The 12,153-nt window shown below is 48.2% G+C and overlaps 1 protein-coding gene across 1 annotated transcript in view; it reads right to left on the reverse strand.

The window, feature by feature from the left end:
• pola2 (polymerase (DNA directed), alpha 2) overlaps window positions 1-12,153 on the reverse strand; it is a 40,201-nt gene that overhangs the window by 21,479 nt on the left and 6,569 nt on the right. The window contains exons 5-10 of the mRNA XM_055666141.1: window positions 11,979-12,088; window positions 9,097-9,290; window positions 8,308-8,396; window positions 6,278-6,433; window positions 4,357-4,419; window positions 1,675-1,738 (exon numbers count right to left, since the gene is read on the reverse strand). Of these exons, the coding sequence (XP_055522116.1) occupies window positions 1,675-1,738; window positions 4,357-4,419; window positions 6,278-6,433; window positions 8,308-8,396; window positions 9,097-9,290; window positions 11,979-12,088 (676 nt within the window). The remainder of the gene's footprint in view (window positions 1-1,674; window positions 1,739-4,356; window positions 4,420-6,277; window positions 6,434-8,307; window positions 8,397-9,096; window positions 9,291-11,978; window positions 12,089-12,153) is intronic.

Below are 12,153 nucleotides of genomic sequence, written 5' to 3' on the forward strand. Positions count from 1 at the left end.
ACTAACTTACAGAGAAAGGTTGAACAAGTTAGGTCTTTATTCTTTGGAGCGCAGAAGGTTAAGGGGGGACTTGATAGAGGTTTTTAAAATGATGAGAGGGATAGACAGAGTTGACGTGGACAAGCTTTTCCCACTGAGAGTAGGGAAGATTCAAACAAGGGGACATGACTTGAGAATTAAGGGACTGAAGTTTAGGGGTAACATGAGGGGGGAACTTCTTTACTCAGAGAGTGGTTGCTGTGTGGAATGAGCTTCCAGTGAAGGTGATGGAGGCAGGTTCGTTTTTATCATTTAAAAATAAATTGGATAGTTATATGGATGGGAAGGGAATGGAGGGTTATGGTCTGAGCGCAGGTATATGGGACTAGGGGAGATTATGTGTTCGGCACGGACTAGAAGGGTGGAGATGGCCTGTTTCCGTGCTGTAATTGTTATATGGTTATTGAGGAGGAGATTCGCTGTGATGGATGTTTGTGTAAATTGTGTGTGTGTCTTGGTTCTTTTTCTTGTGTGTATGACTGCAGAAACCAAATTTTGTTTGTACCTCAAGAAGTTCAAATGATAACAAATAAATTGTAGTGTATTGTTACCCTCCATCTGAAACCACAACCTATTTTCCATGTTTCTATGAAGCCAATTAACGTACAAATCTGTACGTCTTTGGAGTGTGAGAGGAAACCAGAGCACCCGGAGAAAAACCCACCCAGGGAGAACGTGCAAACTCCGTACAGACAGCGCCCGCAGCCGGGGTCTAATGGCTAGTCAGCAGCCAGTCTACTGCTGTGTCAACCTATCTACAGTTTCAGTAATAGCCTTGCACATTGCAGTCTGAAGAAGGTTTCAGCCTGAAACGTTGCCTGCCTGAAGACCAGGTTCAGGAATAGCTGCTTCCCCACAGCCATCAGGCTATTAAACCTGGCTCGGACAAAACTCCTCCACAGATGCTGCTGCACCCGCTGAGTTTCTCCAGCAATTTTGTGTACCTTCTGATTATTAATAACCCATTTTCTGTTATTTGCACTTTACCAGTTTATTTATTCATGTGTGTGTATATATTTATATCATGGTATATGGACACACTGATCTGTTTTGTAGCCAATGCCTACTATGTTCTGTTGTGCTGAAGCAAAGCAAGAATTTCATTGTCCTATACAGGGACACATGACAATAAACTCACTTGAACTATTTCCTTCGCTCCATAGATGCTGCTGCACCCGCTGAGTTCCTCCAGCACTTTTGTCTACCTTCGATTTCCCAGCATCTGCACAGTTCCTTCTTAAACAAGTAGACAAAAATGCTGGAGAAACTCAGCGGGTGCAGCAGCATCTATGGAGCGAAGGAGATAGGCAACGTTTCGGGCCGAAACCCTGAAGGAAATAGGCAAAGTTTCGGGCCGAAACCCTGAAGGAAATAGGCAACGTTTCGGGCCGAAACCCTGAAGGAAATAGGCAACGTTTCGGGCCGAAACCCTGAAGGAAATAGGCAACGTTTCGGGTTGAAAACGCTGAAGGAAATAGGCAACGTTTCGGGCTGAAACCCTGAAGGAAATAGGCAACGTTTCGGGCCGAAACCCTTCTGGGTTTCGGCCCGAAACGTTGCCTATTTCCTTTGCTCCATAGATGCTGCTGCACCCGCTGAGTTTCTCCAGCACTTTTGTCCACCTCATTCACCCACCTTCCAATTCCACCTCCTCCTCCTTAAATTCCGTGGTCGGACTGTGGAAAGGCAGGGGAACAGCCTGCAAAAGAAGCACAGGGAACTCGGTCAATGCAAGGAGCAGCTGTGTCAGTTCAGTTGTTCATTGTCACGTGTGCCGAGTTACAGCGGAAAGCTTTTGCTGCGCGCAAACCAGCCGGCGGAAAGAGAATACGTCTCGGGCCGAAACCCTTCTTCAGACTGATGTGGGGGTGAGGGGGGGAAGAAGAAAGGAAGAGGAGGTTGCCAGTGGGCTGTGGGAGAGCTGAGAAGCGGAGGAGACAGCAAGGGGCCACCGTTAATTGGAGAAGTCAATGTTTATGCCGCTAGGGTGCAGACTGCCCAAGCGGAATATGAGGTGCTGCTCCTCCAATTTGCGGTGGGTGGGACTCACTCTGGCCATGGAGGAGGCCCAGGACAGAGAGGTCGGATTGGGATTGGGAATGGGAGGGGGAGTTGAAGTGCTGAGCCACCGGGAGATCAGGTGGTGGTTAATGTCTCCAAATCTGAGGAAGGACATTATTGCCATAGAGGGAGTGCAGAGACGGTTCACCAGACTGATTCCTGGGATGTCAGGACTGTCTTATGAAGAAAGGCTGGATAGACTTGGTTTATACTCTCTAGAATTTAGAAGATTGAGAGGGGATCTTATAGAAACTTACAAAATTCTTAAGGGGTTGGACAAGCTAGATGCAGGAAGATTGTTCCCGATGTTGGGGAAGTCCAGGACAAGGGGTCACAGCTTAAGGATAAGGGGGAAATCCTTTAAAACCGAGATGAGAAGAACTTTTTTTCACGCAGAGAGTGGTGAATCTCTGGAACTCTCTGCCACAGAGGGTAGTTGAGGCCAGTTCATTGGCTATATATTAAGAGGGAGTTAGATGTGGCCCTTGTGGCTAAAGGGATCAGAGGGTGTGGAGAGAAGGCAGGTACAGGATACTGAGTTGGATGATCAGCCATGATCATATTGAATGGCGAATGGTGCAGGCTCGAAGGGCCGAATGGCCTCTACTCCTGCACCTAATTTCTATGTTTCTATGTTTCTATGTGGACCGAGCGGAGGTGTCGGGCGAAACGATCGCGGAGCCTACACTTGGTCTCACCGGTGTACATCAGCTGCAGTAGGTTGTTATAGTTCAGAGTTTGTTTGATGGTGTTTAATAGTCTAATGGCTGTGGGGAAGCAGCTATTCCTGAACCTGGATGCTGCAGATTTCAGGCTCCTGTACCTTCTACCTGATGGCAGCGGAGAGATGAGTGTGTGGCCAGGATGGTGTGGGTACACAAAAAAGCTGGAGAAACTCAGCGGGTGCAGCAGCATCTATGGAGCGAAGGAAATAGGCAACGTTTCGGGCCGAAACCCTTCTTCAGACTGATCGGAGGCGGGGGTGGGCGGGGACAAGAAAGGAAAAAGGAGGAGGAGCCCGAAGGCTGGGGGATGGGAGGAGACAGCAGGGGGGCTGAGGAAGGGGAGGAGACAGCAAGGACTAACAAAATTGGGAGAATTCAATGTTCATGCCCCCAGGATGCAGACTCCCCAAACGGAATATGAGGTGCTGTTCCTCCAATTTCCGGTGCTGAGTCCTTGATGATGTTGGCAGCCTTTTTTTAGCAACTGCGAGAGATCCCTTCGATGGTGGGGAGGTCAGAGCCGATATAAGTGATATAAGTAAGTGTGTCCATTGGCCGAGTATTCACATACAAGGAATTTGCCTTGGTGCTCCGCCCACAAGTAACAACATGACACACAGTGACAGTTACGAACGGCTCAGAAAACACTAAACATTAATAGTAATAAAACATTCATGATAAAACACTATTCATCAAGCATGTGAACCAACAAAATACCTGATCAAAGGAAGGCTACAGATTTTTAGCTGTGAGTAGAGCAACTACTCGTGGATAAAGTTAAGAGTCTGAAGAAGGGTTTCATAGAAACATAGAAATTAGGTGCAGGAGTAGGCCATTCGGCCCTTCGAGCCTGCACCGCCATTCAATATGATCATGGCTGGTCATCCAACTCAGTATCCTGTACCTGCCTTCTCTCCATACCCCCTGATCCCCTTAGCCACAAGGGCCACATCTAACTCCCTCTTAAATATAGCCAATGAACTGTGGCCTCAACTACCCTCTGTGGCAGAGAGTTCCAGAGATTCACCACTCTCTGCGTGAAAAAAGTTCTTCTCATCTCGGTTTTAAAGGATTTCCCCTTTATCCTTAAGCTGTGACCCGAAACGTTGCCTATTTCCTTCGCTCCATAGATGCTGCTGCACCCGCTGAGCTTCTCCAGCTTTTTTGTGTACTCGTGGATAAAAACAGTTTTTATATCTGGCTGTGGCAACTTTGACAGTCCGGAGTTGCCTTCCAGAGGGAAGTAATTCGAAGAGTTCGTGGCCAGGGTGAGAGGGGTCAGAGATATATTATATAAGCGTATAAGTGATATACTAAGATTTTATATGTATTTTTATGCAATGTCGTCCTTGAGTCTGAAATTATTATTTATATTCATTTATTTAAATTTGTCTTCGTTAATCATTTTTTTTAAATAACCAAAAACACCTGTGCCGTCCACCAACCATAGCAATGAACGGACACTTCCGTCCCGCTGTGACAGAAATCTGTGGTGCAGAGATGTGTAATGGAGAGGGTTTATTGTACTCACCTCATGTAACAGGGAGGCTGTGATGCATCGCCCGGTGCTGTTTATACCCTCCAGAGCCACCACCTAGTAACAAACAAATGCCACCGCCGTTAGATTTAGTTTTAGACAATAGACAATAGGTGCAGGAGTAGAGGCCATTCAGCCCTTCGAGCCAGCACCGCCATTCAATGTGATCACGGCTGATCATCCCCAATCAGTACCCCGTTCCTGCCTTCTCCCCTGACTCCGCTACTTCCCTATCTGGCTCTCTCCTGAAAGTATCCAGAGAACCGGCCTCCACCGCCCTCTGTGAGGCAGAGAATTCCACAGACTCACAACTCTCTGTGAGAAAAAGTGTTTCCTGGTCTCCGTTCTAAATGGCTTACCCCTTATTCTTAAACTGTGTGTGTGTGGCCCCTGGTTCTGGACTCCCCCAACATCGGGAACATGTTTCCTGCCTCTAGCGTGTCCAAACCCTTAACAATCTCATATATGTTTCAATGAGATCCCCTCTCATCCTTCTAAACTCCACAGAGTGTACAAGCCCACAGCCGCTCCATTCTCCCAGCATATGACAGTACCGCCATCCCGGGAATTAACCTGGTGAACCTACGCTGGGCTCCCTCAATTGCAAGAATGCCCTTCCTCATATTAGGGGACCAAAGTTTAGAGATACAGCACAGAAACAGGCCCTTCGGCCCACCGGGTCCGCGCTGACCAGCGATGCCCGTATACTAAAGGGCCTGTCCCACTTATGACTGCCGGCATCATAACAGGATCACCAAAAGATTTTGAACATTGTGTGTGAAAAATGTTTTCCTCATCTCGGTCCTAAAAGATTTCACCCTTATCCTTAAACTGTGTGTGTGGCCCCTTGTCCTGGACTTCCCCAACATCGGGAACAATCTTCCTGCATCTAGCCTGTCCAACCCCTTAAGAATTTTGTAAGTTTCTATAAGATCCCCCCTCAATCTTCTAAATTTTAGCGAGTACAAGCCGAGTCTATCCAGTCTTTCTTCATATGAAAGTCCTGCCATCCCAGGAATCAGTCTGGTGAACCTTCTCTGTACTCCCTCTATGGTAAGAATGTCTTTCCTCAGATTAGGAGACCAAAACTGTACGCAATACTCCAGGTGTGGTCTCACCAAGACCCTGTACAACTGCAGTAGAACCTCCCTGCTCCTAGACTCAAATCCTCTATGGCAAGAATGTCTTTCCTCAGATTAGGAGACCAAAACTGTACACAATACTCCAGGTGTGGTCTCACCAAGACCCTGTACAACTGCAGTAGAACCTCCCTGCTCCTAGACTCAAATCCTCTATGGCAAGAATGCCTTTCCTCAGATTAGGAGACCAAAACTGTACGCAATACTCCAGGTGTGGTCTCACCAAGACCCTGTACAACTGCAGTAGAACCTCCCTGCTCCTAGACTCAAATCCTCTATGGCAAGAATGTCTTTCCTCAGATTAGGAGACCAAAGCTGTACGCAGTACTCCAGGTGTGGTCTCACCAAGACCCTGTACAACTGCAGTAGAACCTCCCTGCTCCTAGACTCAAATCCTCTATGGCAAGAATGCCTTTCCTCAGATTAGGAGACCAAAACTGTACGCAATACTCTAGGTGTGGTCTCACCAAGACCCTGTACAACTGCAGTAGAACCTCCCTGCTCCTAGACTCAAATCCTCTATGGCAAGAATGCCTTTCCTCAGATTAGGAGACCAAAACTGTACGCAATACTCCAGGTGTGGTCTCACCAAGACCCTGTACAACTGCAGTAGAACCTCCCTGCTCCTTTACTCAACTCCTTTTGCTATGAAGATGGTTGTACTAAATTGCAGCAGGATCTTGATCGATTGGAATATCGATTCAGATTCGGATTCACCTTGATCCAGTGCCTCGAGGGAACCGCCAATCTCACTCCCCTCGCATTGCTGTGTTTACCTGGCCGGGGAAGAGAGAATATTCCTTCAACTCTGACAGATCCACCGGCACTTGCAGCCCCACCGAATGTTCCAGATCGCCCTGCAACATCACCGACTTTGCATTCAGTTTGCCATTGCTGTCACAGGCAACTTGTCCCAGAAACGTTACTGACTCCTGCACACAAATTGAAGGTAGAATTATTAATGGGTAGTTTACTTTATAACGGTCGAGACCCTTCTTCGAAGAACTCAGCGGGTGAGGCAGCATCTATGGAGCGAAGGAATAGGTGACGTTTCTGGTCGAGACATTTAAAAATAAATTGGATAGTTATATGGACGGGAAAGGAATGGAGGGTTATGGTCTGAGTGCAGGTAGATGGGACTAGGGGAGAATACGTGTTCGGCACGGACTAGAAGGGCCAAGATGGCCTGTTTGCGTGCTGTAATTTGGTCTCCAAATCTGAGGAAGGACATTATTGCCGTAGAGGGAGTACAGAGAAGGTTCACCAGACTGATTCCTGGGATGTCAGGACTTTCATATGAAGAAAGACTGGATAGATATAGACTCGGCTTATACTCGCTAGAATTTAGGAGATTGAGGGGGGATCGTATAGAAACGTACAAAATTCTTAAGGGGTTGGACAGGCTAGATGCAGGAAGATTGTTCCCGATGTTGGGGAAGTCCAGGACAAGGGGTCACAGCTTAAGGATAAGGGGGAAATCCTTTAAAACCGAGATGAGAAAAACATTTTCCACACGGAGTGTGGTGAATGTCTGGAACTCTCTGCCACAGAAGGTAGTTGAGGCCACACAGTTCATTGGCTATATTTAAGAGGGAGTTAGATGTGGCCCTTGTGGCTAAAGGGATCAGGGGGTATGGAGAGAAGGCAGGGATGGGATACTGAGTTGGATGATCAGTCATGATCATATCGAATGGCGGTGTAGGCTCGAAGGGCCGAATGGCCTCTACTCCTATTGTCTATGTATCTATGTTTCTATGAGACCCTCCTCATCTATGGAGAGATGGAAGCAAGCCGTTGGAATTCTCTACTCTGGAAGTGTAGGTGGTTGCCGGAGGTTGCAGGTAGTGGAAGCAGGTAGGGAGACTGACAAAAACCTGCGGGAACCGCACGGAAACCTTGGGTGGGGCGCAAAGTCTCCAGAGGTCTCCGTTCAGGTTTCCTAAGTGGGACAGAGGCACTATCTGCACTTCATTCATGTTCTGTCACTCTGCCACCTGCTGGTAACACCTAGTATTATCTCCCCTACACATTGTTGTCGAACTTACTGCTGTGTAAGCAGAACTGCCTCAAGGAAACTGCCAAGTATCTAGTGGAATATAGACACAAAGTGCTGGAGTAGAAACATAGAGAAATAGGTGCAGGAGTAGGCCATTCGGCCCCTTCGATCCAGCACCGCCATTCAATATGACCCCGCTTTTTGAGTCTATCTTCGCTTGAAACCAGCAGCTGCAGTTCCTGAATGAAATGAAAGCGCCCTTAAAAAAGACTAAGTGCTGGAGCAACTCAGCGGGTCAGGCAGCATCTGTGGAGACGATGGATAGGTGGCGATCTAAACCCAGAGTCGGAACTAAAACGTGGAGAAGCAGCGTTTTTATGCACCACATCTATGGAACAAACTTGAAGAAGGGTCTCAACCCGAAACGTCGCCTATTTCCTTCTCTCCATAGATGCTGCCTCACCCGATGAGTTTCTCCAGCATTTTTGTCTACCTTCGATTTTTCCAGCATCTGCAGTTCCTTAGAAACATAGAAAATAGGTTCAGGAGTAGAGGCCATTCGGCCCCTTCGAGCCTGCACCATTCGCCATTCAATATGATCATGGCTGATCATCCAACTCAGTATCCCATCCCTGCCTTCTCTCCACACCCCCTGATCCCTTTAGCCACGAGGGCCACATCTAACTCCCTCTTAAATATAGCCAATGAACTGTGTGGCCTCAACTACCCTCTGTGGCAGAGAATTCCACAGATTCACCACTCTCTGATTTTCTCATCTCGGTCCTAAAAGACTTCCCTGCCGCTACTCACCTGTGTTGGTATGGCAACTGGTCTGAAGCTCTCAATGTGGTGGCGATCAGTCAAAGACAGACCCAAATCCTCGATCTTGCAGTTCAGAACTGAAAAGGTTTAACAAACAATAGGAGGAGTTAGGCATGGTTACATTCTCCAACACTAATAAAGGGCCTGTCCCACTTAGGAGACCTAAGCAATAGACAATAGGTGCAGGAGTAGAAGCCATTTTGCCTTCGAGCCTGCACCGCCATTCAATGTGATCATCCCCAATCAGTACCCCGTTCCTGCCTTCACCCCATATCCCCTGACTCCGCTATAGAAACATAGAAATTAGGTGCAGGAGTAGAAGCCATTCGGCCCTTCGAGCCTGCACCGCCATTTAATATGATCATGGCTGATCATCCAACTCAGTATCCCGTACCTGCCTTCTCTCCATACCCTCTGATCCCCTTAGCCACAAGGGCCACATGTAACTCCCTCTTAAATATAGCCAATGAACTGGCCTCAACTACCCTCTGTGGCAGAGAGTTCCAGAGATTCACCACTCTCTGTGTGAAAAGCCCTATCTTTAAGAGCCCTATCTAGCTCTCTCTTGAAAGCATCCAGAGAACCGGCCTCCACCTATTCCTTCGCTCCATAGATGCTGCCTCACCCGCTGAGTTCCTCCAGCATTTCTGCCCATCTTCCCCATCACATAGTGCAAGGGAAACACACGATGAAACCACCACATAGTCCAAAATACAATGACAGAACAGCGCAGCCTATCAACAGGCCCTTCGGCCCGCGCCGTTGGTGCCAACGTACCTTCGCGGATGTCGTAGAGTTTCTGGAACATGTATTTGAAGGGTTCGGTGATGGATTTGTCGGGCGCTGTCAGCAGCTTCACGCTGACACTCTGCCCACCGCTGCCATGCCACACCGCCCCTCTCACCGTGCCGAACGACGCAACAACCTCGCCCCGGTTAGTTCTGGAAGCGTACTTCTGAGACGGGGTGGCGCTGTGGAGAGAAACATAGAAATATAGACAATAGGTGCAGGAGTAGAAGCCATTCGGCCCTTCGAGCCTGCACCATTCGCCATTCAATATGATCATAATAATAATAATCTTATTTCTATAGCACATTTTCAGTCAACTTGCATTGACCCCAAAGTGCTTCACATAATTACATTACATTCACACACATGCAAAGGTGGGTGAAGTGTCTTGCCCCAAGGACACAACGACAGTATGCACTCCAAGCGGGATTCGAACCGGCTACCTTCCGGTCGCCAGCCGAACACTTAGCCCATTGCGCCGTCTGTCGTCCCTGATCATGGCTGATCATCCAACTCAGTATCCCATCCCTGCCTTCTCTCCATACCCCCTGATCCCTTTAGCCACAAGGGCCACATCTAACTCCCTCTTAAATATAGCCAATGAACTGTGTGGCCTCAACTACCCTCTGTGGCAGAGAGTTCCACAGATTCACCACTCTCTGTGTGGGAAAAAAATGTTTTTCTCATCTCGGTCCTAAAAGATTTCCCCCTTATTCTTAAACTGTGTGTGTGACCCCTTGTTCTGGACTTCCCCAACATCGGGAACAATCTTCCTGCATCTAGCCTGTCCAACCCCTTAAGAATTCTGTAAGTTTCTATAAGAACCCCCCCTCAATCTTCTAAATTCTAGCGAGTACAAGCCGAGTCTATCCAGTCTTTCTTCATATGAAAAAGTCCTGACATCCCAGGAATCAGTCTGGTGAACCTTCTCTGTACTCCCTCTATGGCAAGAATGTCTTTCCTCAGATTAGGAGACCAAAACTGTACGCAATACTCCAGGTGTGGTCTCACCAAGACCCTGTACAACTGCAGTAGAACCTCCCTGCTCCTAGACTCAAATCCTCTATGGCAAGAATGTCTTTCCTCAGATTAGGAGACCAAAACTGTACGCAATACTCCAGGTGTGGTCTCACCAAGACCCTGTACAACTGCAGTAGAACCTCCCTGCTCCTATACTCAAATCCTTTTGCTATGAAAGCTAACATACCATTGGCTTTCTTCACTGCCTGCTGCACCTGCATGCCTACTTTTAATGACTGGTGTACCATGACACCCAGGTCTCGCAGTAGTCCATAGATATATCGTAGCGGCTCGTTATGCCAGCCATAGGTACTCGTGGCATCAGGTACAGCCGGGATGTTTTTTCCAGCCCAAGATTGTCTTTCCTCAGATTAGGAGACCAAAACTGTACAGTCTTCTAAATTCTAGCGAGTACAAGCCGAGTTATCAATGGTGTTTTATTATTAACGTTCAATGTTTTATGTGTCATTCCGAACTGTCACTGTATGTCATGTTGTCACTTGCGGGCGGAGCACCAAGGCAAATTCCTTGTATGTAACATATTCCTTCATTCATACATACACACTCCCCACCGGTTGCCGTTTAATTCCAGCACGTCCCTCCTACCTTATGGTAAACGCTACCGCAGCATGCGGAGCAAAACCACCAGATTCAAAAACAGCTTTTTCCCTCAGGCCATCAGACTACTCAACACACTTAAGTAAATTCCATGAACAGTACCCAAACAAAGACAACAAACTGTGAAAATAACTTTGGCTCAATGTCTCCAGTACGGAATTTGTACTTTTTCTATATTGCACCTTTCATTGTTGCACCCTGTGTAAAATACCTCAAAGTATTTGCCACATTTTGGCACACTGTGAATATTTTAATATTTTAAATAATGTATGTCTATTGTCTATTTTTATTGATATGTTGTCTGTCTGTGTTTTTAATATTACTTGCACATTTGGAGTATGGGGAAACGGAATGTGTGTAACTACTGTTGCATAATTGAATTGACCATAAAGTTACTTTGACTTTGTCTATGTTTATATGTAGTTTTTGTTATTTTTTGTTGGGGTGTGTGTGTGGGGGGGTGGGGGTGGGGTGGGGGTGGGAGTAACTTTTAAATCTCTCCCTGCACTGGAGACCCGACCGTTTCTTGTCGGGTCTCCGTTGTCGTTGGGGGCTGCAACGAGGAGCGGCCTCCAACAGAAGAAGCCGGGGACTCTGGTGCCGACTCACCTCACCGTCGCGGAGCTGGCCGAGTCCAGAGCGGGTGTAGCGGTGGTGGAGTGCTACTGCTGCTGCTGCTGCTGCTGCTGATTCGGAGGCTGCAACTGCGGGTCTGGCGGACGGCGGCACCGGGAGCCCGCGGGTCCCTGGAGGGACACCGCTTTTCAGGGCTCCTGCAACGGCGACTTCTCCTGCCCGAGTTGCGGGGTCGAAGAGCTCCTGGAGCGGGGCCTAACATCACTGCCCCGCGCGACTTGGAATGGCCGCGGGACTCTGCGAGCGCACGCCGGGGGCTCTAACACCAAGACCCGGTGTGCGACCTCGCATCACCCAGCGTGGCTTTAATGGCCGCGGGACAATCGCCATCGCCAGCCGGGGGCTTTGACTTTGACTCTGTCATCGGGGGGGGGGGGGGGGGGGGGGGGGGGGGGGAGTGCAGTGGAGAGATAAGTTTTTTTTGGCCTTCCATCACAGCTATGTGATGGATGTTTATGTAAAATGTAAATTATGTTGTGTCTTGGGTCTATTTGTTGTAATGTATGGCTGCAGAAACGGCATTTCGTTTGGACCTCAAGGGGTCCAAATGATAATTAAATTGACTCTTGACTCTTGACTGGTTGTCAGACCATTACCTGGGCGAGAAGGAGGCCGGGGAGAAGAGTAGACGTGGGCTGCGGGCATTTGACCCCTTCTTCGACAGCCTGTTTTCTGGGGTGGTCAGCGCTCGCTTCTGTGAAGCCGCCTACGGGACGGAGAAAGTGAATGCGTTAGTGGGAATCCTGAGAACAGAGGAGATTTACTAGAATC

This window comes from Leucoraja erinacea, unplaced genomic scaffold (assembly GCF_028641065.1).
Source record: "Leucoraja erinacea ecotype New England unplaced genomic scaffold, Leri_hhj_1 Leri_198S, whole genome shotgun sequence".
Classification (NCBI taxonomy): Eukaryota; Metazoa; Chordata; class Chondrichthyes; order Rajiformes; family Rajidae; genus Leucoraja; species Leucoraja erinaceus.